Source organism: Aythya marila (assembly GCF_965140915.1).
Source record: "Aythya marila genome assembly, chromosome: 18".
NCBI lineage: Eukaryota > Metazoa > Chordata > Aves > Anseriformes > Anatidae > Aythya > Aythya marila.
This window is the reverse complement of record NC_139059.1, coordinates 398984-423292: the sequence shown is the minus strand read 5'-3', so window position 1 is coordinate 423292 and position 24309 is coordinate 398984. Positions and strand designations below refer to the sequence as shown.

Here is a 24309-nt window from a genome sequence, read left to right as displayed (position 1 = left end):
CCCACAGTTCCCCCTCCCCAGTGCAGAAAGTGCTGAGAGCTGCGGAGCTGCCCGCGGCTGACAGCAGCACTGCTCTAATCCGTGTTTACCCGGCAGTGCCACAGGGCTGCTTGTCAGCTGTTTGCAGGGGCAGATGCAGCCAGAAGCTGGAGACGATTCCCAGCAGCAAAGGTCACCCCGTGCCTTTCCTGTCAGCAGCGTGGCGGCAGCAATTGCCATTAAACACACTTCTCTGTGTGCGTGCAGACTCGCAGGTCTGCCCGAGGAGCCGCAGCTGAGCGGCGCAGGCGGCCTCGTGCCACCCAGGCTCCCTGGGCAGCCCTGCCGGTGGGACGAGGGGCCACAGGGGGCACGGGGGCATCGAGCAGCGCCCACCCCACAGCCCCAGCACCTCCATCTGCCCCTATGGTGACACCCGAGCGGCCACAGGCACAGCACAGGGGCATGGGACAGGGAGGATCTGCAGAGGGCCGGGCGCTGCAGGGCACCAACATCCCCTGAGCCGGCCCCAGGGGGTGCCTGGGGGCCCGTGAGGCAGCAGCGGGGCGCCCGCCATCCCCGGCTGTCCCTCGGGTTGCAGCCCTCACAGCCTGGGTGGCCTCGGGCTGCCCCCCACGCTGCAGCCCCGCTGGGGAGCGTGGCCGGCTGGGCCGCAGGCAGCGGTGCAGGACGGCCTGTCCCTGCACGGACTACGCGCCCCGGGAGCCCTTGCGGCGGGGCGGTCCCGGCCATCCCGGCGGTCCCGGCGATGCTGGCGGTGCGGGGCGCGGGCGCTGCGCTCCGCCGGGCCTGGCTGCACGGACCGGGGCCCCGCCACGGCAGCAGCAGGGCGAATGGGGGCACCGGAGCCGGGGGCGATGCGTGGCCGGTGCGGGGTGGAGCGGCCCTGGGGTGCGTGCAGGCGGCTGGTGGCAGGCTGGGGGTCACGGCTGGGCTCAGCACTGCCTGGGTGGGCTGCACGGGAGCCTCCCAGAGCAGGTGCTGGTGCAGGCCCAGCTCTGCACAGCCACTGCTGCGGGGTCTGGCTTGGTGCAGGGCACGGGGGTGCGGGGCAGGCCTGTCCCCGGGGACTGGCGCAGCTGCAGGGACCCCGCTGTCCCCAGCAGGCGCCCGCAGCACGTGGTGGACCTGCGCAGCGACACCGTCACCCAGCCCAGCGAGGCAATGAGGCGTGCCATGGCCCAGGCTGCTGTGGGAGATGATGACTATGGCGAGGATCCCACGGTCAATGGTGAGCATGGGGGAAGCTGCTCCTGAGCTGCAAGGGACAGCGGGGCCAGGGCTAGGGAGGGGGCCAAGGCTGGGGGTCACGGGGCTGCGGTGCCCCCTCCAAGGGCCAGCACTCAGGCTGTCTGTGCCTTTCCTCCATGCAGAGCTGCAGCACCTGGCCGCAAAGTTGCTAGGGATGGAAGATGCCCTTTTTGTACCCACAGCCACGATGGCAAACCTCATTGCAGGTGAGTGCCCAGAGCTCAGTGCAGCTCTCCCTCCCCAGCCTCACTCCTCTCTAGGAGAGCCCCGGTTCTGCTCAGAAAGCTCCAGGTACATCATGTCCGAATGGCCACAGGGGAGAGCCCGGTGGAGAAGGCAGCTCGGAGCTCCTGCTCAGCTGGGTGCCTCTCCTGGTGTTCTCAGCCCATTCAACCAAAAGCTTCAGCAGTGCAGCATGAATCCAGCCAGACCCCAGAGCTGCTGTCCTGCTTCCCCTTACTGGTGGAGAGGGCTCCCATGGCCACCCCTCGTGCTCCATTAACCTTTACCCAGCTCGCTTTCCTGCCCTGCGCATGAGCAGGGCTCTGCTGTGTGCTGCAAGGAGGGTGGGCTCCGCTCCAGCTCTGGCCACGTGCGTGCATGAGGCAGGGAGGGCGAGCAGGGCCCCCTGAGCTGCTCCCCATCCTCGCCCTGCTCCCCTGCCTCCTGCCATGGCAGGCAGGCCCCACGAGGACCTGCCCCACGCTCGGAGCAGCTCCAGCACTCCCCCAGGGTCGTGCCCCCGTCCCGCAGGCGATGTCCTGCTGCAGAGCGGTGCCGCGGCCGGCACCGGAGCCCTGCAAAGCACCAGAGCCGCAGGGCCGCGGGCATCCCCAGCTGAGCCGCCCTGCTCGGGGCTGCCCGCGGCCGCGCAGCTCCCTCACGGCCCCTCTGTGCCGCAGTGATGTGCCACTGCCAGCGCAGGGGGGCTCAGCTGCTCCTGGGCGCCGGGGCGCATCTGCACGTCTACGAGCACGGCGGGGTGGCGCAGGTAGGTGCCGGGCTCCGGCCCCAGCACGGCTCCCTGCGGGCACGGCGGCTTGCTGCTGCCCTCCTCTGGCTGCCGGGGCCGCACGAAAGGCTCCGGCCCGGCCCGGGACGGCACGGCCCGAGCCGCAGCCCGGGGCTGGCGCTGGAGGCAGGGATGGAGGGGACGGGGAGGGCAGGGCCGGTCCCCCCCAGATCCGCTCCCTGGGCGCAGGTGGCTGGGGTGCACTCCCAGGCGCTGCAGGACCTGCCCGACGGCACCTTGGACCTGGAGCAGCTGGAGCTGGCCATCCGGGAGGCCCACGGCAGCCGGTACCATCCCCGCCCCGAGCTCGTCTGCCTGGAGAACACGCACAGCTCGGCCGGGGGCCGCGCGCTGCCCCTCGCCCACCTCCAGCAGGTGGGAGCCGGCGGCGGGCGGCACGGAGGGGCTCATGGAGGGGCTGGCGGCAGCGGCTCGCAGGGACACCGGTGGCTCCTCTGCCCCTGCCCAGGTCCACCAGCTCGCGAAGCGCTATGGGCTGCGGGTGCACATGGACGGAGCGCGGCTGCTGAACGCGGCAGTGGCCCAGGCCGTGGAGCCAGCACAGATCACCCAGCACTGCGACTCGGTGTCCCTCTGCTTCTCCAAGGTGAGCTGGGGCAGGGAGGGAGCTCCCGGGGCTGGACAGGAGCAGCTCAAGCTGTGGCCTCGCCCTCCTTTGGGGCACGGGGCAGGGGCTGCGTGCCAGCTCATGGCCAGGGCAGGGCAGCGCTCAGGCCACCCCCCTGGACCCCCAGGGCCTGGGTGCCCCAGCTGGGGCTGTGCTGGCCGGCCGCCGGGCGTTTGTGGCGGAGGCCTGGCGCGTGCGGAAGCTGCTGGGCGGAGGGATGCGGCAGGCAGGGGTGCTGGCAGCCGCTGCCCGCATCGGGCTGGAGCAGGCAGAGGCGACGCTGCGCAGAGACCACAGCAACGCCCGGCGCTTCGCTCGAGGTACCTTGGGCCCTGGGCAGGGGGCCCCAGCCCGGGCTCTGGGCAGGGCTCGAGCAGCCACCCCTCGGGGAAGCCGGGCACCGGGCTGGCACCCGACAGCCCCTGCCTCCCTCAGGCATCCAGGAGCTGCAGTCACCTCTGTGCTCCGTCAGCCTCCCGGCCGTGGAGACGAACATGGTGATGGTGGCGGTGCCGGGGGGCTGGCCGTCTCCAGCAGAGCTCTGCGCCTACATGCGGGCAGTGAGCGAGGAGGAGCTGGCTGAGACAGGCCATGCTGTCAGCGTGCTGCTCTTCCCCTGGGCAGCGCACACTCTGCGCGCGGTCTGGCACCGCGACGTCTCAGCCCGCGACACCGAGCTGGCACTGAACAAGCTGGGCTTTGTGGCCAGGAAGTGCCAGGAGAGGCTGGCCCTGGGACTGGGCCCTGGGCCTCCGAGTGCTGCGGGGCACTGAGCCCAGCCGGCAGCGTGCCTCCCCCAGCCCCAGTGGGGGACAACGGGCAGGTCTGCAGCCCGCAGAGGGGCTGGGACCACCCGCAGCGTGCTCCAGGCTGCAGCACAACACCCCCCACCCCTGTCTGCAGCCCCCCAAGCCAGCCCAGCCCTGGGAGAGCGCAGGTCACAGCTTCCCTAGCGAGCCCCACACCTCCTGGCAGGGAGCTCCTTCCCAGACGTGCCCTGGGGATGGAGGGGAGCCCAGAGCTGACACCAGCACCCACGCTGTGCCAAGGCAGTTCCTCACCCAGCAAACACCATCTGAGCACTCTCTGGTCCTCAGCCCGCACAGCACCCAGGGGCAGAGGCAGGCACCCCACTCCAGACACCCCAGCCATAGGGGCCGGGCTGCACAGGAACAGCAGGGCAGGAGGCGTTCCATGCAGCCCTGTGTGCTCAGCTCAGCTCTTGCTGCTCCAACTGGGGTCTAAATAAACGTGTTCTGGCAGTGCTATGGCTGTGCAGGGTAATTCCTCCCAAGGGTGCTCCCTCCCCTTGCTATGTAGCGGGGATATTTTCACAGCACAGAGGTCCCCATGGAAGGGTGAGCACACCTGAGGACACGCACCTGTCTCACAGCCACAGGACCAACGCCACTGCACTGCAGCACCACAATCCGTACCTGACCAGGACTGTCACACGAGAAGCCCTTCTGCAGGACCTGAGCTCTGCAGGAGGGCAGCTTCTCTGTGTGTCAGCTAAGAGTACTCTAGCTGAGCACAGCACCACCTTCCCTGGAGGATTTACACCCAGGCAGCATTTATTCCTATTTTATTTCATTTTGGCAATCAGTAGTTTAGAGGAACCTAAGGGAGCAAACTGCATCACCTGGTCATCCAGCCAGACCCCCAGCAGGCCTGCAGCCCTGTGCACCGCAGCTGGCCCAGCCCCAAGGACAGCCCCAAGGCACAGGAGCACCTCGGTGGGGGAACATCAGCACAGGGAGCAGCAGGGGGGTAACTGCTGCTCTCCTGCTGCAAGCCCCCCTGCCTGGTGGCAGGCTGGGGGGAGCAGAGGAGGCACATCTGCCCCAGAGAGCCCTTACAGAGGGGTGTCTGGGGCAGCAGCCACCCAGTGCCACCACAGGAGACCCAGCAGGCTGGAACAAGGGTGGAGCAGATCAGGGTGCAGAGGCTGTGGTTTCCATCTCCTGCACAGGGCTGTGGTTTCCATCTCCAGTTTGCTCCCAACGTGCCATCAGGCTCTTGCAATCATGTTCAGAATGATCTGGGATGAGGAACCAAATGCTGTGAACAGTGCCTGGCCCCACTGCTCCTAACCCAGGGGAACGATTCCCCTTTCCAAGCCCTGCAGGTGACAGCCAGGCCCCGTGCAGCAGTCCCGCGCTGCCCCTCGAGGCAGGAAAAGCCCCCATCACCACCAGCCTCCCTCCTGGCCCACAGGGCTGAGCTGTGCTCAGGACAGCGAAAGATGCTGGCTGCAGGGGACGGGGGCTCCTCACCTGTGTGAGGATGTAGGTGTCCTCCGACAGCTTCTCGATGATGTCGAAATGATCCACGCTGGCAAGATCCAGCAGGGAGACAGCCCAGCCGGCTGAGCGCAGGGCCTGCGGGGAGACAGCGCGGGGCAGCGCACCCTGCTCAGGCCACGGAGCGCAGCAGGAGCAATGGTTCATTGAGGACTAACATCCTCCCCTGCTGACAGCAGCCACCACCCCAGCCGCAGAAGGTTCACAGAGGGAGAATGCATCCGAGCAGGACAACCCGGGCAGCATCCCCGGGGAGCTGGGCGAGGCGCTGCGGGGCTCACCTGGCTGTACTCCTGCGACTGCCTGCGGAACTCCGGGGAGTCGTGCTGGGCCACGGCCACCAGCACCTCGCAGGCCGCAGGCACTGCCTGCGTGACACACAGCATGGGGCTGTTCCTCTGGGCCACCTCCCTGGGGAGGAAACGTAGTGGCAGCCAACTCCAAGTAGCCTCTCACTCCAAGAGGGGGCCCCTGTGTGCACCCCATGCCCTCGGCAGAGGCTGCAGGCCCTGAGCCGAGGCTGGCAGAGCTCCGCAGGAGGGCAGCGCGGGCTGCACGGCTCTGCTGCTTGCCCAGGGGCTGCCCTGGCCGAAGCCACGCACACACAGGCGGCCTGGGCCCCTTCCCAAGCCCGTCCCTGCGGCAGGCGGCCTCACCGGCTCATGTTCAGTGCGTCGTTCACGTAGGTGTGCAGAATGGGCTCCAGGTCGTACACGCCGCTCACCAGGACAGCTCCTGCAGGCACAGATGGGGGGGGTGAGCGGCCCCGCAGTTCAGCCTCCTCACGCCCAAGTCCCAGGCCTCCAAAGGGCAGAGGAAGACCTTGGCTCTTGGCAGCGCTGCTGACCCCAGGGCAGCTTGCCCAGGAGCTCGGGTTCTTGTCCCCCCAGCACCCACGGACTGCCCCCATTGAGTCAGGTCATCCCCCTCAGCTTTCCAGACTGCAGAACTGGCTGCCTCTGGCAGCTGGTACAGGCAGCAGAGAGGGCCGTGTCCAGCTGCAGACACCAGCTCAGCTGCAGCCCTGCCCTGGGCAGACTTTCTGCCCAGGCCCCTCCTCACCAGCAGACTGGCAGAGTTCCCTGCAGGGAGCAGCCCCCACTGCCACGTGTCCCTGGGCCTTGGCAGCTCAGAGCCAAGCAGCTGGGTCAGGAAAGCAGGAGATGCCCCGGTGCAGCCCCCTGGTGCTGAGCACCAGCCTTCCAGAGCAGGGGGAGCAGAGGTCTCTGGACACTACCTCTAATATCAGGAACCACTCCAAACTCCGTCCAGTCTGTGCACAGCACCATAGCTGCCAGGTGAGCCCCTGCCGAGTGTCCACACAAGTAAATTCCCCTAAAGAGAAGGAGCCATGAGCAAACACGGGAAGGAACAGCACAGCACGTGCTGCCTGGGGACATCCCAGGCAGAGCGGAGGGAGCAGCACAGCCCCAAAGGCTGCAGCATGGCCACGGTTCCCAGCACATCAAATAACCCCTTCTGCAGTGACAAAGGAGCGTGGACGGGTGCTGCCCAGCACTCAGCCTGGGGCACTGAGGTTTTATTACAGCTCAGGGCTTGTTTACCCCATCCCATTGCTGCTGCAGCCACCTCCGAGCACCGAACCACCCAGGGAGTGATGTGGGCTCACTGCCTGAAGGGGCTGCAGGAGCAGGGGACGGGGACACGGAGCCGTGCGCTGCCCACCTGATCCCGGGGTACTGCTTCGCCAGGAAGGCGAGGCTGCGCCGCACCTGCAGCACCATCGCGTCCATGTGGCCTGGGCAGAGAGCAGGGTCAGGAGGGCACCGGGCCAGCGAGGGGCGTCCCGGCCACAGCGGGACAGCACCTACCTTTGGGAGCTGTGTCGTAACCCACCGCCACCACCGCGACGCCCCGTGCCACCAGCGCCGGGGCTGCGAAACCCGAGGCGTCCTTACTGGGGGGGACAGAAGCTGGCCACGCCGCGGGGACAGGCGTCCTGTGGGGCTGCCTGGGGGCACCCACGGGTCCGGGGCACCCGCGGCGAGCCCCAGCGGGACGCCGCTCACCGGAAAAGAAGAGGTAAAAGCAGGGCCGGCAGCTCCCTCCGCAAGGGAGCCCTCACCGAGGGGCCGCCTTACCTCAGGGACTGCCAGTAGCCACCGTGGATGTAGACGAAGGCGGGGAAGGCTGCGTGGGACAGCACAGCACGGGGCAGAGCACGGCACGGGACAGGGCACGGGGCAGAGCACGGCACGGGACAGGTGAGCAGCGGGCAGCCCCCCCCGGCCCCGCCGCCCCCCGGCCCCCACCTACTCTCGGAGGGCTCCTCGGGGAGGTAGAGGTCGAGCCTCTCGCCGTCCTGCTCCCCGTACGGGACGTGCAGCGATGTCCGGGTGCTGGCCCGCGCCCGCTGCGTTCCTGCGGGCCGGGGGCAGGCTCAGCGCCGGGACCGGGCGGCCGCCGCCCCCTCGGGGCCCGGCGTCCCCGGTGTCCCCGTCGGTGTCCCGGTGCCGCCGCTCACCTGCGGTCACCGCCTCGATGTGGGCCCGCACCGCGGCGTCCCCGCGCAGGCGGCGGGCCCAGCGGCTGGGGGAGTACTGCTGCTGCAGCTCCTGCGGGAACGCGCGGCGGCTGCGGGGGCTGCGGGGACCGGGCCGGCGGCACCGGCACCGCCGCCACCGCCACCGCCCGCCCGCCCCGCTACCTCCGCCGCCATGTGCTGCCACCGCCCCCGGCCCATGCCGCCGCCGCCGCCGCCTCAGCCGAGCCGAGCAGAGCCGTGCCGAGCCGGACCGGGTCGGGCCGTGCCGTCACCGTGCGGTGCCGAGCCCAGCGGGGCCGTTCCGGGTCGGGCCGTGCCGTGCCCGCCCGCTGTCATTGGCTGCCGGGGCCGCCCGGGGTCGGGCTGTACCGTGCCGGACCCGCCCCGGGGGCCGTTGCCCGCCGGGGTCGAGGTCGGGGCCGGGGCCGTGCCGTGGCCGCCAGGGGCCGATCGGGGCCGCTCCGTGCCCGCCCCTCGGCCCCGCCCCCCAATGGGCCCCGCCCACCCCGTTCGGCCCCGCCCCGCTCCGGGCCGGCCCGTCCGAATTCTCCCGCCTGCGCCCCCATTGGCCGGGCGCGCTGCCAGCCCTGCCCGGATTGGCCGGCGGGCGGCTCGCGGGCGCGGGGCCGCGTCCGGTTGGGCGCGCGGCGGGACCCGGCGGGAGCGCGGGAGAACGGAGCGGGGAGCGCGGAACACGGACCATGAGCTGCCTCACGGTGCCCGGTGTCCACCCCGGCTCGCCCAGCCGGCCCCGCGGGCAGATCCAGGTGCGGCGGGGCCGCGACGCCCGGTCCCGGTCGGTTACCGGGGGCCCGATCGGTACCGGGAGGGCGCGGGGGCTGCGCGGGGCGATGGCGGGGCGGGGGGCGGGGCGGTGCCCCCGGGGGGCCGGGGCTCTGCGGGGCCGGGGCCGGTGCCCCGCTGACCGGCTGGCTCTGCCCGCAGGTGATCTTCGGGCCGATGTTCTCCGGGAAGAGGTACGGCCGGGACCGGGGGGGGGGGGGTGGGGGCAGGGAGCGGGGCCGTGCGGGGCCGCTGACCGGTGGTGTCCCGCAGCACGGAGCTGATGCGGCGGGTGCGGCGGTTCCAGCTCGCCCAGTACCGCTGCCTGCTGGTGAAGTACGCCAAGGACACGCGCTACGGCACCGCCGGCCTCTCCACGCACGACCGGTGAGTCCCCGCGGCCCTGGGACCCCCCCGCAGCCCGGCCGCCCGGCTCACCGACCCCTTCCCGCAGGAACACCATGGAGGCGCTCCCCGCCTGCCTCCTCAGGGACGTGTACCAGGAGGCGCTGGGCGCCGCGGTCATCGGCATCGACGAGGGCCAGTTCGTAAGTGCTTGGCGGGGAAGCCCTGGGTGCTCTGCGCTCTGCCGGGACGCCCCGTGAAGGAGGTCGGAACCCTCGGCTTTACGCTCGGACACCTTAGGGCGGTTTGATCCTGCTCCACGATATTCACTGCAGTCAATCCCTTCCCTCTCCTCAGTCCCACAGGCTGAGGACAGGGCCCTCCGTTTCAGGGGCTCTCATTTCCTCATGGGCAGCATGGCTCTCGTTTTCCTTGTGGCCCGTGCTGTGCCTGGGCATGTACTGCTGGATCTGGAGCGAAGTGCTGCCCCTTCCTCCTGAGCCTGCTGTTTCTGTGCCTCCTGTAGTTCCCAGACATCGTGGATTTCTGTGAGATGATGGCTAATGCTGGCAAAACGGTCATTGTTGCTGCTCTCGATGGAACTTTCCAGAGAAAGGTAAAGCATGTCTTCCAGTACAGTAGCTGTACTGGGAGCCTCGTGGAACTCAACCAACAGAACCGCCCCTGTCTTGGCACAGGCGTTTGGGAGCATCCTGAACCTGGTCCCGCTGGCTGAGAGCGTGGTGAAGCTGAACGCGGTGTGCATGGAGTGCTACCGAGAGGCCTCCTACACAAAGAGGCTGGGAGCGGAGAGGGAGGTGAGTTCCCTTGGAACTGAAAATACCTCACTAGTTCTGTCTTGCTAGCCCTGCTAGTCTAGAAGGGATCTCCTCAGGTGAGGTGGGCCCTGCAGAGTCCCTCCTCCCGTTTCCTTGCCAGGTGGAGGTGATCGGGGGCGCAGACAAATACCACTCCGTCTGCCGAGCCTGCTACTTCCGAAAGCGCCCTCAGCAGCCGGGGTCAGACAACAAAGAGAACGTGCCCGTGGGGGCGAAGCAGCTGGATGTGCCTGCTGCCCGAAAGATCTTCGCTTCCTGATTGCTGGGCTTCGGCGGGGGGGTGGGGGGGGGGGAACGAGGGAAGAAGCCGAATGCTGTGGCTCCCGGACTTCAGATCCGGCTTCCCCTGCTTTTAGCAAAACTGTAAAAGGTCCCAGCTCTGACAGCTCAGCCTGCCAAACCAGGCTGCGGGGCCTCTGCTCCAGGTGCCAGGATCAGCTGGAGCTGATGCCGGGGGGAGCTGACGACGGAGTCTGACTGTACAGGAGTTCCTTTCTCAGAGCACGGAAAAGAGTTTTAATGTCTGATGCTGCCACACAAGCAGGTACTGGAAAGCTGCCGCGCCGGGCTGCAGGGCACTGGTGGCTCGTCACAGCCGTGGTCTCGCCTGCACCCAGCGTGCGTTCAGCCTGGTGGCTGGGTGGCTTGCAGTGAACACAACCAGTTCTTTCTCTCCTGTGCTGTTGCTAAATTCCAGGTTTCTTAAGACAATGTGCAGTAACTTAGTATCCGAAACCCATTTCCTTTTTAATGTAGTCTGGGGAGATGACCCTTTCCTTGCCATGGAGCCGTGGCACAACTTCAGCTGACACAGCAGCAGCCTGGCCCTCAGCAGCCTCTTAACGACGGTGTGCAGCCTGCCAGCCTGCTGTTAACTTGCTGGAGGTGTCTTGCAAGTTTTTTAAAATAGAAGAGGGGAGAAGGAGGGCTTGATTTGACTGCCTGACTCCTAGGCTCTTTCTAGCCTTTGAAGTTAAAAAGTGCGGAGTCTAGTAATAGTCTGCATGTTAAAACAGACTCCTTCTGAAATACACCACTTCAGGAAGAGTCACCTCTCTAAAATCTGGACTTTCTGCTCAAGTGCTGCCACTTCACAATGCTTAGTTATCTGTGAAGGGTTTGGAGGCTCAGGACTGAATTTGTAAAGGATTGGGCTACAGTTACTGTTAAAACGCAGCTACCTGGAAAAGGGTCTCTGCTTTGAGTAAATGGTTCTTGACTCTAGATCCCATATCCAGCTCCCTCCTGAGCCTTTAAAAAATTTGAGCCTGCTTCCTTTGCTGTAACATAACTGGAGGATCTTCTTCTTTCTTCTCCCCTTTGCTTGACTCAGCTTCTGGAAGGGTTTTCTCTTTTTTTTCTTTTTTTTTTTAACTTCTCATAAAAGTGCTTTTTTAAGTCAGAATCCTCAAGCTCCAAGCGACAGGATTCTGGTCAGGCTGATTAGGTCAGATCTCCATGCTCAAACCGACTCCTGTCTCCAATGCTTGTTTACTTACACACTAGTGAGGAGGAGGCGCCCGCCAAGACAGTTTCGAGAGTTGCCTGCAATCTCTTTGCTCTGCATTCCTTGAAGCAATTACAGCTTTAGTATTCACAAGCACTTCACTGCCAGGCCTGGGCTTTCCCCTGAAGGACGAGGGGAGGCAGTAGTACTACTGTTCTGGGTTAATAAATAACTTGAAACTGCCCACGTGTGTCTTTCTGGAGTGGCCTGGTACACAGGTTCCTGCAGTTCGCAGCCTGTGCAGAAGGAGCGCTCAGAGCAGCAGCGTGTTGGCAGGCCGGTCACGGGTGCTGCAGGAGCTGCCTGCTCACGCTGCTAAGCTGTCCATGAGGAGCAGGACTTGCTAAAAATAGGCGCTGAGCACAGTGTTTGTGGAGCAGCAGGCGGCTGGCTTCCACGGCTTCCCCTCCTGGAACCCCCAGCCAGGACTCCTGGGGCCGAGGGGAAGAACCTGGTTCTGCTTCCTCAGAGAAGAAACGCAGGTGGCGGCTAGGTGAAAAAGTTTATTCCATCTCTACAGTGACAAACAAAGGCATGTTTGAATATCAGCCCCAGCAGCTACAGCTCGCATACCCCACACCGCTGCTGGGAACAGCTTCACAACAGGCACAGCAGCAAACAACCTGAGACAAGCCAGCCCGCCAGGCCCAGCACAAAGGCACGGTGTGGCCCCAGCTCGGGGACAGCAGCTGCCGAGCAGAGTGTGGCTCAGAGCAGCACGCGGGACACAGGGGGACAGCCTCGTGTCAGCAGGGAAGGTGCTGCAGGGGGACCTTCCCTGGCAGCACCTGGACCTGTGACAAGACCGGGGCCGCGGCCCTCGTGCGACCCCAACACCCACCGCTCCCACAGATCCTAAAAAATTTCATCTGAGCGCCAGCTGCTGTCGTGCGGGCTCTGGGGAAGGCACAGCACAAGGGTGCATATTCAGAAGATGGGACTTTGGCATCAAGCTCAGCCGGCAGCAGCCGAGGGAGGGGAGGAAGGCACGCGAACCCAGTGGCAGGCAGGAGCTGAACCGTGTCACACGGCTGTGCTGGGGACGTGAGGCTCGCTACAGCAGTGAAAGGTGGCACTTAAAGGACTGCAGCCGGCAGTGCCAGGAGGGGCGCGGGCCATGCTCGCCACCGCTTCCCCAGAGGGGCAGCAGCAGGGCTGCAGCTCGGCCGGCCCCCGCGCACCAAACCCACCCGAGGAGCTCGCTGCGCGCAGCGGGTCCTGCGCGGCACCTGCCCATCACCGCTGCACGGCGGGGAGCTCTCAGCGCCGCAAGCGCCAGGCCCTCTCCTCTGCCCCAACACCAAAGCCTGGTGGCTTCCACGCGAAGCAGCTGCCACCCTCCTGCCCCCTTCCCCGTTCAAGTTGCAGGTCCCTTCCTTCCCACCCCAGAGAAAATTGCACTTGTACAGCCGTCCCCACCGGACCGCCCGGCGCAGGGCTCAGTACACCGGCGGCGGCTGGTAACCCTCCGTGGCTTCTGCGGTCTGGGTGAAGGGCGGCTGCTGGTAGCTGTCGTGGCTGATGTTGGGGTAACTGGAGTAGGGAGTCGAAACCTCCGGCGTGGGGTCGACGTAGCTGTGAGCAAAGTCCTCCACCCCCATCTTGTATCGCTTGTAAGCAAAGGCGATCAGGAGGCCCTGGAGAGCAGGGGGCTGTCAGAGCCAGGCGCTCGGGCAGAGGGCAGCCCAGGCAGCAGGGCCAGGGGCTGCTGCCCAGACCCTGCCGGCAGGGATCACCCCGGGATCCCCGCGGGGGTCACTCACCCACGAGAAGATGGAGAAGAAACTGAAGGTGATAACGGCACGGGCCGAGTCAGCCCCGATAAGCACGTCCTGGGCCTGCGTCCAGGACCACTGGTTGGTCAGAAAGCAGAAGCCAACGAACCAGAGGAACGTCCAGAGGCCTGCGGGAGGAAGCCAGCGTGAGTGGCGGGGGCCGCGTCCCCCTGGTCCCCGCGGGTCCCCGGCCGCAGGCAGCGCAGCACGGCTGGGTCCTGCTTGCCGCCAGCCGCCACTGAGGTGGGCTGGAGGCAGCGGAGGTGCATGGCCCGGCACAGGTGCCTGCACCCGGCTCCACAGAGGAGCTCGGGCTGGCAACGCGTGGCCTGCAGGCAGCGTGCCAGGAGCAGCTCCCTCTGCCAGGCACCGAGCGGCGGCCACGTCACGGGACGCGGGCGGCCATTGCGGGAGGCACGGCCCTGCCCCGGGGCGCCCGTACCCGAGAAGCCGAGGTCTGCCAGCACCAGGTACTTGCGGTCGGTGGCGTTGCTGATCTGGGGGAAGTAGACGTCCACCACGAAGAAGAAGATGCAGGCCAGGAAGGCGAGGACGCCGATGCCGATGCCGTAGCGGCAGGCGTCCTCGTTGTGGTTGAAGATGCAGAAGAGCTCGCGGGAGCTGGACTGGTTGGTGTAGCCCTCCCCGACCAGGCAGGAGAACACGATCAGGGCGAAGACCTGCGGGGGGCGGCGGGACCCCCGTCAGCGGGGAGAGGGGAGGGGAGGGGAGAGGAGGGAAGGGGAGGGGAGGCGGGCAGGGCGCGGGGAAGGAAGGGGAAGGGGAAGGGACGGGAAGGGAAGGGGAAGGGGAAGGGGAAGGGGAAGGCCGTGCCGGGCCGGGCCGATCCGGGCCGATCCGGGCCGCGCCGCCCCCCGCCGCCCCCCGGCCCCGACTCACCGCGCTGGCGATCCGCGCCAGGACCTGCGGCTGCTGCACGAAGCGGCCCGGGTCGAAGGCGCCGCCGGCCTTGGCCGCCCCGTAGGCGCCGCCGCCGCCCTCCATCGCTCCGCCGCCGCCCGCTGCTCCTGCGCGGCGCCGCCCCGGGGGGGGCCGGGCCGGGCGCTCCCAGCTGCTGCGAGCCCGCCCCGACGGGACGGGGCCGCCCCGGGGCGGGGGGAGCGGGGCCGAGGGGGGGGGGCTCCCGGGGGCCGGCGGGGTCGGTCCCGAGCGAGCGCCGCGGGACGGGGGGGACGCGGCCCCGGGGGGGCCCACGCCGCGCGAACCGGCCCCGCGCCCACGGCTCCTGCCGAGCGCTACCGAGGGGGGCTCAGCACCGGGAGCCGCCGCTGCGCTGCGGGACCGGGCTCGGCGCCCACGCGAGCCGCCGCCGGGACACCCGGACGGGTCTGCGACGGCTGCGGGTACCGGAGGGGCGCTCCCGTAGGTCCCGGGGGGATCGCGGGAGGGGGGCGGCTCCCACCGGGGGGCGCGGGGGGCCCGGGCACCGCCGGCACCGCCTCCGGCCCCGAGCCTTTGTCTGCACGGGGCGGGGAGGGAAAGGAACGGGACGGGAAGGGAGGGGACGGGACGGGACGGGACGGGACGGGAGGGGAGGGGGCGCCGCCCTTCTCGCCCCTCTCTCCCCGCTTTCCCCTCGGCCGCGCTGCCGGGAGGGGGTCGGGGTCTCTGCCCCAGCCCCCGGCTCGGGACGGGGCTGCGGGTTCCGGGGCTGCCGCCGCCGCCGGGGCCGCTGCGGGCTCCCAGCGGATGCTCAGCACTGCGGGGGGGGCTCCGCGCTGCCTCGGAACTGCGGGCGGGACCCGGCCCCGCTGCCAGGAGCAGCAGCCCCGCTTTCTTCCGCACGAAGCCTCCTCCTCCCTCCTCCCTCCCTTCCTTCCTGCCCTCGCTGCAGCTCTCCGTGGGCCGTGGCGGCTCTGGCTGAGCCCCGGCTGAGCCCCGCGGCCAGGCGGCACCCGGCGCGCCCCGGACGAGCTGCGGGAGCGGGGGGCGAGGAGCGGGGGGCGAGGAGCAGGGGTCCGTGAGTGGGCGGCACGGGGCCGGGCTGACATCCTCCGCTTGCTGTGGCAGGACGGCGTGAGAGAGGCCGTGGTTGCTGCGGAGGCTGCTCGGCCCCAGCAGGATGTCCCAGCCACCCCCCTTCTCCCTCCACATCTCTGAGGACACCGAGAGCGACAAGTGAGTGCCTGCTTTGCTCTGCCACTCCCCGAGCCCTGCCCTCACTAACCCTCAGTCTGTGGGATCCTGTGGGATCCTGTGGGATCCTGCAGCCTCGGCTGGGGGATGCAGCACGGCCCAGCTGCTGGGCAGCACCACCCGGCTTTGGGCTGGCGCTGGGGGCTTTCCCAGGACACCATCCCCAGAGCCAGGCTGGTGGTTTGAGCTTTGTGTCCCCGCAGCCAGGAGCTGAGTCCGGACAATGAAGGAGCCATGCACACCTCCTTCCGCGAGCTCATCCAGGAGCAGAGCAGCTTGGCAGAGGCGGGCACAGAGCTGGAGCTGCAGGAGAGGGGCAGAGGTAAAGCACGGCAGTCGCAGCAGGGGATAGGATGGGGACAGCGTGTGTACCCGGGGCTGCCTCCTGCCTGCAGTCCCAGCTGGGGCTCACACCACTGCCACAGACAGAGCACTCGTGGCACTGGGCTGCACCAGCCTTTGGGGACACAGAGGAGCATCCCCAGGGATGGGGTGCTGCAGGGAGGGCATATGCTGGGGTGGGCACCCAGCCTCTGGGCCCTCAGCACCCCAGCTCTCACCGCCCACATCCTGCCCCCATCCCCAGGCCACCCAGCCCACCTGGCCCCCCCGGACACCTCTGCCTCTGCCTGGCTGGAGCCTGGGCAGGGCGAGCAGCACCCAGGCGACTCCGCCACCCTGCGCATCCTCGCCAGCATGCCCAGCCGCACCATCGGTGAGTGCCGCCTGCCCTCCTGCCCCCCCCCGGAGCCACCCTTGCCCGAGCTACACCGGGCTGGGAGCTCTCCCACCTGCTGCAAGCATGCCCTGCTCTCCCTGCGGCCGCCCACCCCAGTGTCCTGCTGCCACCCGCAGGGCGCAGCCGCGGGGCCATCATCTCCCAGTACTACAACCGCACGGCGCGGCTGCGGCGCCGGAGCAGCCGCCCGTCCCTGCAGCAGCTCAGCCGCACGGCGCGGCCCAGCCTGCGGCAGTACGACCTGGAGAGCGACCCGGCCCGTGCCACGCTGGAAGGTGAGAGCTCCCGTTGGGGTGGGGGCAGGCAGAGCCGGGCATCGTCCCCGCACCAGGGCTCGGGACGGGCGTGTCGCACCCCGGCCAGCCGTGTCCTACCGAGCCCCTTGTGCCCCCAGACAAGCGGAGCCTGCTGGCGAAGGAGCTGCTGAGCCTCTCGCCCAGCCAGCGCAGCCACATGCTGCTCTCGCTGCCCCTCTGCCTGGCGGAGAAGCGCGCCCTCCGGTAGGTCCCCCCGGCAGCCTCCTGCGGGTCCCACAGACAGAGCCACCCCCTGACACCCCCCCTTTGCCGGGCAGGCGGGAGCTGAACGAGCAGAGGAGCCCCCTGGGGCTGCGCCCCCACCCCACAGCCGCCCCATCTCCTTGCGGATGGTGCAAGGACTACATCGCTCTCGTAAGTCTGAAGCGCGGCGGCCGGCACAGCCGGAGCAGGTGGGTGGTGGGGGCTCTGCTGCCGCGGGGACCCCGTGCCCTCACCAGGCTCCCTTTCCACAGGGCTGCCGGCACCTCTGGTACAGGCTCCTCGCGCTGCTCCCCGCTGCACAGCCCTGGCACTATGCCCTGAAGCAGATCAGCGGCCGCTTCGGCTCCAGTGTCCTCTCCTACTTCCTCTTCCTCAAGACGCTCCTCATGTTCAACATTTTCTCACTCCTCATCCTCCTGGTCTTCGTAGTGGCCCTGCAGGCTGCGTATCCCCCTGCCAAGGCCAACCAGCAGCCCTTCACTGGCTTTGAGCTCCTCACAGGAGCGGTAAGCACCTCCAGAGCATCACTGCCTGTGCCTCCCTGGACCCCCCAGCACTGTGGGTGCGAAGGAGGGTGCCCGATGCTGCCCCGGGCTCTGTGCCCCTGCAGGCTGGTGCAGCCCCGTGCCAGGCTGGGAGCCGTGGGCACCCCTGAGGTCACCATGGGCCTTGTTGTGCACTTTCCCACAGGGCTACTTCACCCACTCGCTGCTGTACTACGGCTACTACAGCAACATCACCCTCAATGACCCCTCTGCCTCCAGCCTCAGCGGCAGCGTGGCCCCCTCAGCGCCCCCCCGGCTCCCCTACAACATGCCGCTGGCCTACCTGTTCACCGTTGGGGTCTCCTTCTTTGCCACCTGCATCCTGCTGGTGTACAGGTGAGTCGGCAGCGCCTCAGCCCTGCTGGCCGTGCCCTGGCCGCCCAGCCCTGAGCCCTGCCGCCACCCCTTGCCCCTCTGCTGCAGCATGTACCACTCCTTTGGGGAGAGCTACCGTGTGGGCAGCTCTGCGGGGGACCTGGCCATCAAAGTCTTCTGTGCCTGGGACTTCAAGGTGCTCCAGAGGCGCTCGGTGAAGCTGCAGTGTGAGAACATCTGCACCCAGCTGAAGGTGAGGAGCTGGGCTGGAGCTCAGTCCGTGCGCGCCCTGCACCCTGTGGTGGGAAGGTGAAGGCATGCACAGGAGCCAGCCCAGGCCACAGGGCTCAGCCCCACTGCACGGGGGGTCCTGCAGCAACGCGTGCACCTTCTCGGACCTGGAACATGTTCTCAGCTGCCCCAGGCTGCTCAGCAGCTCCTCTGGCACTGCTGTCTTCCAGGAGCTGCTGGCCGAGCGGCGGTCCCGCTCCTGCCCCCTGAGCCTCTGCCAGCGGCTGGGGCGTGTCGCTGTCCTTCTCCTGGCCTGGGTCCTTTCACTGGGCACGGTGCTGGGCTGCGTGGTGGCCGTGCACTACCTCTTGGAGCACATGCATGCGGTAAGCGCAGCCCCCACACCGCGCTGCAGCTCTGCCGGCCTGGGCAGGGCTCTCCAGGCTGACCGGGGGGCAGCGCAGCCGGAGGAGGCAGGGGCAGCCCTGCGGCACCTCCACGGCCGGCACAGCGAGCCCCAGGGCGCGGGGCTGCAGGCAGTCAGGCTCACCCAGGCGCCTGCTTGCCAGGTTCAGCAGGAACACCGAGCCCTGGCGGGCAGCACGTGGCAGCGGGAAGGCATCCTGCTGGTCCTGCCCCTCACCGTGTCGCTCCTCAACACGCTGATGCCCCATCTCTACAACTTGCTGGCGCTATGTGAGAGGCAGGATTCCCCGGCGGTGGAGGTCTACGTGGCCATCTGCAGGTAGGCTGCCTGGGGACGGGGCAGGGGAGCCCCCCAGCCACTGGCTCGCTGTGGGGAGAGGCCCTGGGGCCGGGGGACCCCCCATACGTGGGGTTCAGCCCCTCTGCCTAGGGCTCAGGGCCTCCTGTCCCCGCTGCTGCTCTCCAGGAACCTCCTGCTGAAGATGCTGGTCCTCGGCCTGCTCTGCTACCACTGGCTCAGCCGGATAGTCATCTGCTCTGATGAGGAGGTTGGCGCTGGCCAGCGATGTGGGGCAATGTGGGGCCGGGCTCTGCCGAGCTGAGCTGGCAGGGGATGTGCCACCCGGGCTGCCCCTGGCCCAGGGAGCATGGAGCAAAGCCAAGGCTGCCGTGCCAGCACCGTCAGGGGTCTGGCAGCACGGGGCCTGCTGGGCAGCACTGCTGGTGGGGAGGGGACAGTCAGCCGGGTGGGGACACCCCAAAGCTGGGACATGTGGGAGAGGAAGAGGTCACCCAGCCCTTCACAGCCCATGGGGGAGCTGTGGCAGGGGAGAAACCTCCCCGTCTGCCTCGTGCCACCCGTGTTTGTCTCCCCAGTGCTGGGAGACGTGTGTCGGGCAGGACCTGTACCGCTTCATGGTGATGGACTTCGTGTTCACCCTGCTGGACACCATCTTTGGGGAGCTGGTCTTCAGGTAACGTGCCCCGGGAAGGGTCCCCCCAGCACAGCCCCGCTCTCCTGCTGGGGCAGCTCTGCAGCCACCAGAGAGAGAAGACCGGGTGCCTGGCTTCTTGCAGCGGTGGTCAGAGCAGAGCTCCTCTCGTTTTCCAGGCTGATCTCAGAGAAGAGACTGAAGAGTAAGCAGAGGCCTGAGTTTGACATTGCCCGAAACGTGCTGGAGCTGATCTACGGGCAGACCCTGACCTGGTGAGACATCTTCAGCCTGATGTGGCTCATCCGCTGCTGGCAAATGCCACTCGGTGCTGATACTGCCTGCGAGCCCTGCAGCACACAGAGACCCCCCCGGCCAACACAGGAAGGACAAGGGAAAGGAAGCAGCAGCCTGGCAGACCGTGGTCACAGCGCTTGGTGCTGGCACCGTGCAGCCACACGCACACGCTAGGAGGTCTGGCTGTGGCAGGACGGGTGAAAGCCATCAGTGGAGTGTCCTGGTGCCAGCCCAGTGTCACCTGCCCAGCTGGTGCCCTCCAGAGCTCTGGAGGAGGAGCAGGTCCTGGTGCACGTGCAGCCCCTCGTTAGTCCAAACCATAACAGCGCTCACTGCTCAGGGCTCCCCTCTGCAGCCCCCAGCCTCACACCACCCTGCACGACTCCCAGCCAGAGGAGGAGGTCCAGATGTGTGCTGCTGCGTGGCAGCACAGCTGGCAGACACGCAGGCTGTAAATGCACCGGGGCTCAGTGAACCCTCAGGTGCTCCCAGCCCCGACCTGCAAGATGAGCCCCCAGGCACAGGCTGTGCAGCAAACCCAGCGCAAGGACGGGGTGCCTGCTCACTGCTTTATGAAAGCCAGACCGCAGCTGGCACTGCTGTCCTGCTCCTCTCATGGCTCCGAGCACCGTTAGCTCCCGTGGGGCTCAGTCCCATCTCCCTCTTCCAGGCTGGGTGTTCTCTTCGCACCGCTCCTGCCAGCTGTGCAGGTGCTGAAGCTGCTGCTGCTCTTCTACATCAAAAAGGTGCGTGCTACCCCGCTGCTCCTGCTGCAGCCTCACCATGGGCAGTGCTGCAGCACACAGTGAGCAGCACCGTCCTCACGTGAGGGCAGAAGTGTTGCTGGGGTCCCCCAGCTCAGGTGGCTGCTGGATGAGGGGACAGGAGGGCGCAGCCACCCTGTGTTCGCTCCTGGGGTCTCTTGGGAGGCGGCAGCACGCAGCTCTCTGCTCCTTGTCCCCAGACCAGTCTGATGCAGAACTGCCAGGCCCCCAGCAAGCCCTGGCAAGCTTCTCGTATGAGCACTGTGTTCATCACCCTGCTCTGCTTCCCATCCTTCCTGGGCGCTGCCGTCTTCATCTCCTACATCATCTGGTCGTGAGTACCTGCCAGACCGCAGGGCACAGAGAGCCCGACACCCTGCACAGGGCTGTGAGGTGGTGTCCCCAGCTGCGGGCACTGCCCCAGGCAGGGAAGTGCTGCCCTCTGCCAGTCACCGCATGTGGCATGGCAGCTGCTGCTGTGTGCCTGCTTCTCCCACCCAGCCATTCCCAGATGCTCCTCAGTGCTGGGCAAGGCGATGGGGACCCCCCCTGCTGGGAGCAGGGCAAGGCTTGGCCCCTGGAGGGCTGTAAGCTCGCCCCGAGGGCCAGGATGGTGCCCTGAGCTAGGGGCACTGGCCAGCTGGGCTGCCTAGAACCCAACAATCCCCCGCTCAACAGCATCCGACTGACCCCACTGCTCTGTCCACTCAGAGTGAAGCCATCAGAAACCTGTGGCCCCTTCCAGGGGCTGGAAACCATCTACAAGTCCGTGAACGTCTGGGCAAAGTTGATGGAGAAGTCCAGCCCCAACATCACCTGGCTGACCTGGATCCAGCAGTACCTGGTGGAGAACACCTTCTTCCTCTTCTTCCTGTCGGGGGTGCTGCTGTGAGTATGGGGAGAACCCGAGGCTGAAACCCACACCCGCACTCTGTGGGTCCCCCTGTCGCTGCTGTGGCCCTGGCAGCTGGGGTGTCCCTCCTGGCCCGGGGCAGGGGCGCAGCATCCCAGCCCCAGGGACGTGTCGGTGCCACCATCCCCATCGTGCCTGTCGTTGCAGAGCCATGACCTACTGCCACATCCAGGTGGTGAGAGGCCAGCGGAGGATCATCTGCCTGCTGAAGGAGCAGATTGCAAAGGTGCGTGAGCTCTGCCTGCTGCCCTGCGGGCTCTGAGCCCCCGTCCCTGCCGCCCCCAGCCCCGGGGCAGCTGGATCTGGGCGCCAGCCCTACCCCTGCTGCTGCCTCCAAGCTGCAGGAGCACAGCCCCCAGGGCTGCTCACTGCGGCATCTCTGCTCTTGCAGGAGGGAGAAGATAAAATATTTCTCATTCAGAAGCTTCACTCCATTTACAAGCAGAAAGAGGAATGTGCCTGAGTCCCAGGTAAGGCCCAGAAGAAGGGGACAGGCAGCTGTCAGGGTGCCAGGGGTCATCAGGGTGGGGGGCTACCCCCTTCCCTGACCCTCAGCGTCTCACAGAGACCGTCCCTCCGTCTCTCCCCGCAGTGTCACAGTCCCCAGGAAGGAGCGAGACAGACCAGGACCGCTCCCTGCCAGAGCCTGGATCCGCAGCCACCTGGAGCCACCGCAGCACGGCCCTGGAACCAGCGGGGCCTGGCGGGCCGGGGACGCTTTCTCTCCACTGGCCTGCAGTGGCCAAGGAGTGACTTGGACTCGCCACCCAGCAGCTCCCCGGGGATGCTGCGGCACAGGGCTGGGGGCGCTGCCCCCAGGGACACGGCAGGACCGGGGCCAGCACCAGGGCCAGGACCAGGGACAGGGGTGGGGCAGGAGCGGAGCCCGGTGTCCGGGGGCACAGCTCCCCGCGGGCCGTGCAGCGGAGCCCTGTTGTAACCAGCTCTGCTCCTGGCCGGCTGCCGGCAGCTTCTGGAACGCGGACCGAGGATTTGTGCCCCGGGACGGGGAGCAGCGGCCTCCAGCCCCCCGCACAGCGCGGCCGCCGCCGTCCCGGTGAGCGGCTCAGGGGCCGCCGCGGCGCTGCCCGGGCCGTGGGGAGGTTGGGGAGGGGTTGGGGGGGGGGTTCCGTGCCCAGCAGCCATTAAAGCCGCTCCCGCAGCTCGTCGTGGGCGCCTCAGCTCCGTGGGGGCGGCAGCTCGGGCTCGGGGGGCTGCCGGCAGCCCGGGGGACGGGCGCCCGCTGCCGGCCGCGGCCCGGTCCCGGTCCCGGTCCCGGAGGGTTGGGCCACGGCGGCCGCGGCTCGGCCCCGCTCCTCCCCCGCAGCCCGAGGCGGAGCCGGGACCGCGCCCGGGATCCGGGGCAGAGCCGAGCCGCGGCCATCCCGAGAACGGAACGGGCCGAAGGGGGCCGGGGGGGGCAGGGCGCGGAGGGTCTCGCTGTGATGGCGGCCGGGCTGCTGTACCTCAGTGGGGACAGGTAGGGGGCACCGGGGGGGCACCGGGGGGGCACCGGGAAGGCCGCGGGGGCCGGGACTGGAACCGGAAGAAGAGCGCGGGGGGCACCGGGGAGGCCGCGCGGGGGGGATCCAGGAACCGGGGGGCGCTGGGACGAGGCCGGGAACGGGCCGGGGAGGCTGGGATGGGGGGGGGAGACCGGGAACGGGCCGGGGGCACCGGGAGGCCGGGAGCGACCGTGGCTGGGCCTGGGGCAGGCCGCAGCCGTCGCGGCCCCCGCTCAGGCGCTGTCGTTCCTTGGGCAGGTCGGGGGCTCGCATCGGCACCGGGGACCGTGTGTGCGGGTACCGGGGCAGCACCGCAACGGCACCGGCAGCGGGACTCGGGCGGCCCGTCCCCAGCCTAGAGGCGCAGCGCTGCGGCCTCGCCCGCCCCCCCCCGCGGCCCTGCAGCAGCCCCTCGACGGCGGCACAGCGGCCGGGCGGGCAGCCCCCGGCCATCGGCAACGGCCCCGCGGCTCAGGGCCTGGAGATGGCCTCCGAGTATGTTCAAGGGAAGCGCGGCACCTTGGTGCCCTTCACGGCCCAGCCCAAGCTGCACCTGAGGGTGGGTGGCCTGGAGGGGACGTTGTACGAGGGGCAGGATGATCTGCTGCGGTGGTGCCAGGCGCTCTACCTGCCGCAGCCCACCCGGATGGTCGTGGTGGGCACGGTGGATGACGTGCCCTGCCTGGCCACGGGGCAGCAGCTCCTCATCCTCGTCGCGGAGAGCAGCGAGGTGTACGCCTACGAGGAGGAGACGCTGCACAAGGTGGCCCGGAGTCTCCCCGAGTTCTTGGAGATAGGGCTGCAGCTCCTGGGGAAGGAGGTGTACCGCTGCGGAGAGCACATAGTGCCGCTGGTAAGCTGGGCTGGTGGGGAAGGAATCTTCTTGCCTTGGAAAGATTCAGCCTGAGTTTGCTGGTGTGCTGGGGTCTGCCGTGCCATTGATCCCACCTGCTTCGGTCCCTAACAGCTCTCTGATTGTTCTTCCAACAGGATGAGGAGGAGCGGGACAAAGACCCAACAATCCAGAAGATCAGACAGAATGTCAATGAATTCATTAAGAAAGGGGAGGATGAATTCCATAGTCTGCTGGAGCTACTGGACAGCGAGCCTGCTGTTGCTTGTTAAAACTGTGTGGGGGACAGGGAGATACAGGGAAACATACTTCCAAATCTTGGCGTTGTAAAATTGCATTTTTTAAATGCTTCAGTGATGTTGTGAGGAATGTTTTAACAATTCGTGTCCATAAAGAACAATTCTGTTTGAATCCTGTCTGCCTCTGGGCCCTGCACTGGCAATTTAATTCTTGAACCACAGATGCAGTGTGTCCCAGTCTCCCCCTCATTCTAGTCAATTTATCAAGTCTTCAGAAAATACTCCTTAAATTTATGAACCTGTTTGCTTTTGTTATTCCGGACTTCTATTTCTAACAGTTACAGCCTTTTTTTTCCTGTCTTCTTCGAGATTAACTTAACACTGCTATAGATGTGTCTGTGAATGGCTGGGGAAGAATGTTTTAATTACTCGTGAAGCGTCAAATAAGAAAGCTGTTTGTGTTGGATGTCTGGGAGTTTCAGAACAACTGATAACTGATAACTGAAGTAGTAATGAATATGTATTAGTCTAGGAGCATAAAAATCAGCTGCTTGATGTAACCGGTGTGCGTCCTGGTGGAGCGGAGACTCCCGGTGCACCCAGCGCTGTGGGCTTACCTCTATTCCTTTATATTCTTTCAACAAATCCTATTTTTTTGTTTAATCCTAATTCGAATCCTGAGCCATTTATAACAATGTCAAACTGTATTTTAAGGGATAGTTTTTTGGGAGCAACTCTGGAAGTGAGTTCCAGAAGCTTTGTATTGATTTAAGCATTTAAAAAGTGTGTGGCTTTTGATGTGTTCTGCTTTATCTATGTTAAGAGCTTGACAAATGGCTTGGTCTGCTGAGATGCCAGCCAGATTTCAGGCCCGCTAAGAGGGGCTGCTCCAGTCTCCCCATCTGGTAACTGGTGACAGAGCA

The 24309-nt window shown here is 66.8% G+C and overlaps 6 protein-coding genes across 8 annotated transcripts; 4 read left to right on the top strand and 2 right to left on the bottom strand.

The window, feature by feature from the left end:
* The first annotated feature begins 759 nt into the window (after positions 1–759).
* On the top strand, positions 760–4034 carry LOC309885133 (uncharacterized protein). 2 transcript variants are annotated; one of them, XM_082774768.1, is made up of 8 exons: positions 760–891; positions 1107–1231; positions 1374–1457; positions 2154–2242; positions 2453–2638; positions 2733–2870; positions 3019–3211; positions 3327–4034. In XM_082774768.1, exons 2-8 carry the CDS (start codon positions 1165–1167, stop codon positions 3662–3664), a joined length of 1095 nt encoding a protein of 364 aa, XP_082630894.1. In that variant the 5' UTR covers positions 760–891; positions 1107–1164; the 3' UTR covers positions 3665–4034. The 2 variants fall into 2 exon arrangements, with proteins under 2 accessions (XP_082630894.1, XP_082630895.1); XM_082774769.1 differs by lacking the exons at positions 760–891; positions 2154–2242 and having other exon boundaries at positions 1108–1231.
* Positions 4035–4447: 413 nt separating this feature from the next.
* Positions 4448–8149, bottom strand: AFMID (arylformamidase). Its single transcript, XM_082774708.1, has 11 exons — positions 7863–8149; positions 7680–7770; positions 7472–7576; positions 7297–7345; positions 7027–7112; positions 6881–6953; positions 6432–6529; positions 5851–5929; positions 5476–5605; positions 5168–5272; positions 4448–4932 (listed from the first exon to the last, which is right to left on the bottom strand). The coding sequence occupies exons 1-11, from the start codon at positions 7896–7898 to the stop codon at positions 4903–4905; spliced, it is 882 nt and encodes a 293-aa protein (XP_082630834.1). The 5' UTR covers positions 7899–8149; the 3' UTR covers positions 4448–4902.
* Positions 8150–8373: 224 nt separating this feature from the next.
* On the top strand, positions 8374–9941 carry TK1 (thymidine kinase 1). Its single transcript, XM_082774712.1, has 7 exons — positions 8374–8467; positions 8646–8677; positions 8757–8870; positions 8938–9031; positions 9355–9444; positions 9527–9646; positions 9768–9941. The coding sequence occupies exons 1-7, from the start codon at positions 8402–8404 to the stop codon at positions 9924–9926; spliced, it is 675 nt and encodes a 224-aa protein (XP_082630838.1). The 5' UTR covers positions 8374–8401; the 3' UTR covers positions 9927–9941.
* A 1716-nt stretch (positions 9942–11657) lies between these two features.
* SYNGR2 (synaptogyrin 2) lies at positions 11658–14064 on the bottom strand. Its single transcript, XM_082774711.1, has 4 exons — positions 13850–14064; positions 13392–13629; positions 12938–13077; positions 11658–12811 (listed from the first exon to the last, which is right to left on the bottom strand). The coding sequence occupies exons 1-4, from the start codon at positions 13952–13954 to the stop codon at positions 12614–12616; spliced, it is 681 nt and encodes a 226-aa protein (XP_082630837.1). The 5' UTR covers positions 13955–14064; the 3' UTR covers positions 11658–12613.
* A 33-nt stretch (positions 14065–14097) lies between these two features.
* On the top strand, positions 14098–21520 carry TMC6 (transmembrane channel like 6). Of its 2 annotated transcripts, none has more exons than XM_082774702.1 (21): positions 14098–14313; positions 14981–15088; positions 15310–15428; positions 15693–15821; positions 15962–16120; positions 16240–16345; positions 16420–16516; positions 16618–16872; positions 17057–17247; positions 17335–17479; positions 17688–17843; positions 18027–18202; positions 18350–18431; positions 18760–18857; positions 18995–19090; positions 19783–19858; positions 20077–20210; positions 20588–20764; positions 20937–21015; positions 21181–21259; positions 21382–21520. In XM_082774702.1, exons 2-20 carry the CDS (start codon positions 15033–15035, stop codon positions 21250–21252), a joined length of 2403 nt encoding a protein of 800 aa, XP_082630828.1. In that variant the 5' UTR covers positions 14098–14313; positions 14981–15032; the 3' UTR covers positions 21253–21259; positions 21382–21520. The 2 variants fall into 2 exon arrangements, with proteins under 2 accessions (XP_082630828.1, XP_082630827.1); XM_082774701.1 differs by having other exon boundaries at positions 14098–14332.
* Positions 21521–22114: 594 nt separating this feature from the next.
* On the top strand, positions 22115–24172 carry LOC309885114 (uncharacterized protein). The gene is made up of 3 exons (XM_082774710.1): positions 22115–22269; positions 22553–23147; positions 23285–24172. The coding sequence occupies exons 1-3, from the start codon at positions 22235–22237 to the stop codon at positions 23417–23419; spliced, it is 765 nt and encodes a 254-aa protein (XP_082630836.1). The 5' UTR covers positions 22115–22234; the 3' UTR covers positions 23420–24172.
* The last annotated feature ends 137 nt before the right edge of the window (positions 24173–24309 follow it).

Coding starts and splice junctions, on each gene's coding strand:
- TK1 (XM_082774712.1), top strand. CDS start 8,402: ATGAGCTGCCTCACGGTGCCCGGTGTCCACCCCGGCTCGCCCAGCCGG. Junction 8,678..8,756: donor CCGATGTTCTCCGGGAAGAG/GTACGGCCGGGA, acceptor GGTGTCCCGCAG/CACGGAGCTGATGCGGCGGG. Junction 9,445..9,526: donor ATGGAACTTTCCAGAGAAAG/GTAAAGCATGTC, acceptor GTCTTGGCACAG/GCGTTTGGGAGCATCCTGAA.
- SYNGR2 (XM_082774711.1), bottom strand. CDS start 13,954: ATGGAGGGCGGCGGCGGCGCCTACGGGGCGGCCAAGGCCGGCGGCGCC. Junction 13,630..13,849: donor TGGCGCGGATCGCCAGCGCG/GTGAGTCGGGGC, acceptor CGCCCCCCGCAG/GTCTTCGCCCTGATCGTGTT. Junction 13,078..13,391: donor GGCAGACCTCGGCTTCTCGG/GTACGGGCGCCC, acceptor TTCCTCCCGCAG/GCCTCTGGACGTTCCTCTGG.
- LOC309885114 (XM_082774710.1), top strand. CDS start 22,235: ATGGCGGCCGGGCTGCTGTACCTCAGTGGGGACAG. Junction 22,270..22,552: donor CTGTACCTCAGTGGGGACAG/GTAGGGGGCACC, acceptor TTCCTTGGGCAG/GTCGGGGGCTCGCATCGGCA. Junction 23,148..23,284: donor GAGAGCACATAGTGCCGCTG/GTAAGCTGGGCT, acceptor TTCTTCCAACAG/GATGAGGAGGAGCGGGACAA.
- AFMID (XM_082774708.1), bottom strand. CDS start 7,898: ATGGGCCGGGGGCGGTGGCAGCACATGGCGGCGGAG. Junction 7,346..7,471: donor CCCCGAGGAGCCCTCCGAGA/GTAGGTGGGGGC, acceptor TGTCCCACGCAG/CCTTCCCCGCCTTCGTCTAC. Junction 6,954..7,026: donor TTACGACACAGCTCCCAAAG/GTAGGTGCTGTC, acceptor CTCTCTGCCCAG/GCCACATGGACGCGATGGTG.
- LOC309885133 (XM_082774768.1), top strand. CDS start 1,165: ATGAGGCGTGCCATGGCCCAGGCTGCTGTGGGAGATGATGACTATGGC. Junction 1,232..1,373: donor CGAGGATCCCACGGTCAATG/GTGAGCATGGGG, acceptor TCCTCCATGCAG/AGCTGCAGCACCTGGCCGCA. Junction 1,458..2,153: donor GATGGCAAACCTCATTGCAG/GTGAGTGCCCAG, acceptor TCTGTGCCGCAG/TGATGTGCCACTGCCAGCGC.
- TMC6 (XM_082774702.1), top strand. CDS start 15,033: ATGTCCCAGCCACCCCCCTTCTCCCTCCACATCTCTGAGGACACCGAG. Junction 19,859..20,076: donor TGCTCTTCTACATCAAAAAG/GTGCGTGCTACC, acceptor CCTTGTCCCCAG/ACCAGTCTGATGCAGAACTG. Junction 20,211..20,587: donor ATCTCCTACATCATCTGGTC/GTGAGTACCTGC, acceptor CTGTCCACTCAG/AGTGAAGCCATCAGAAACCT.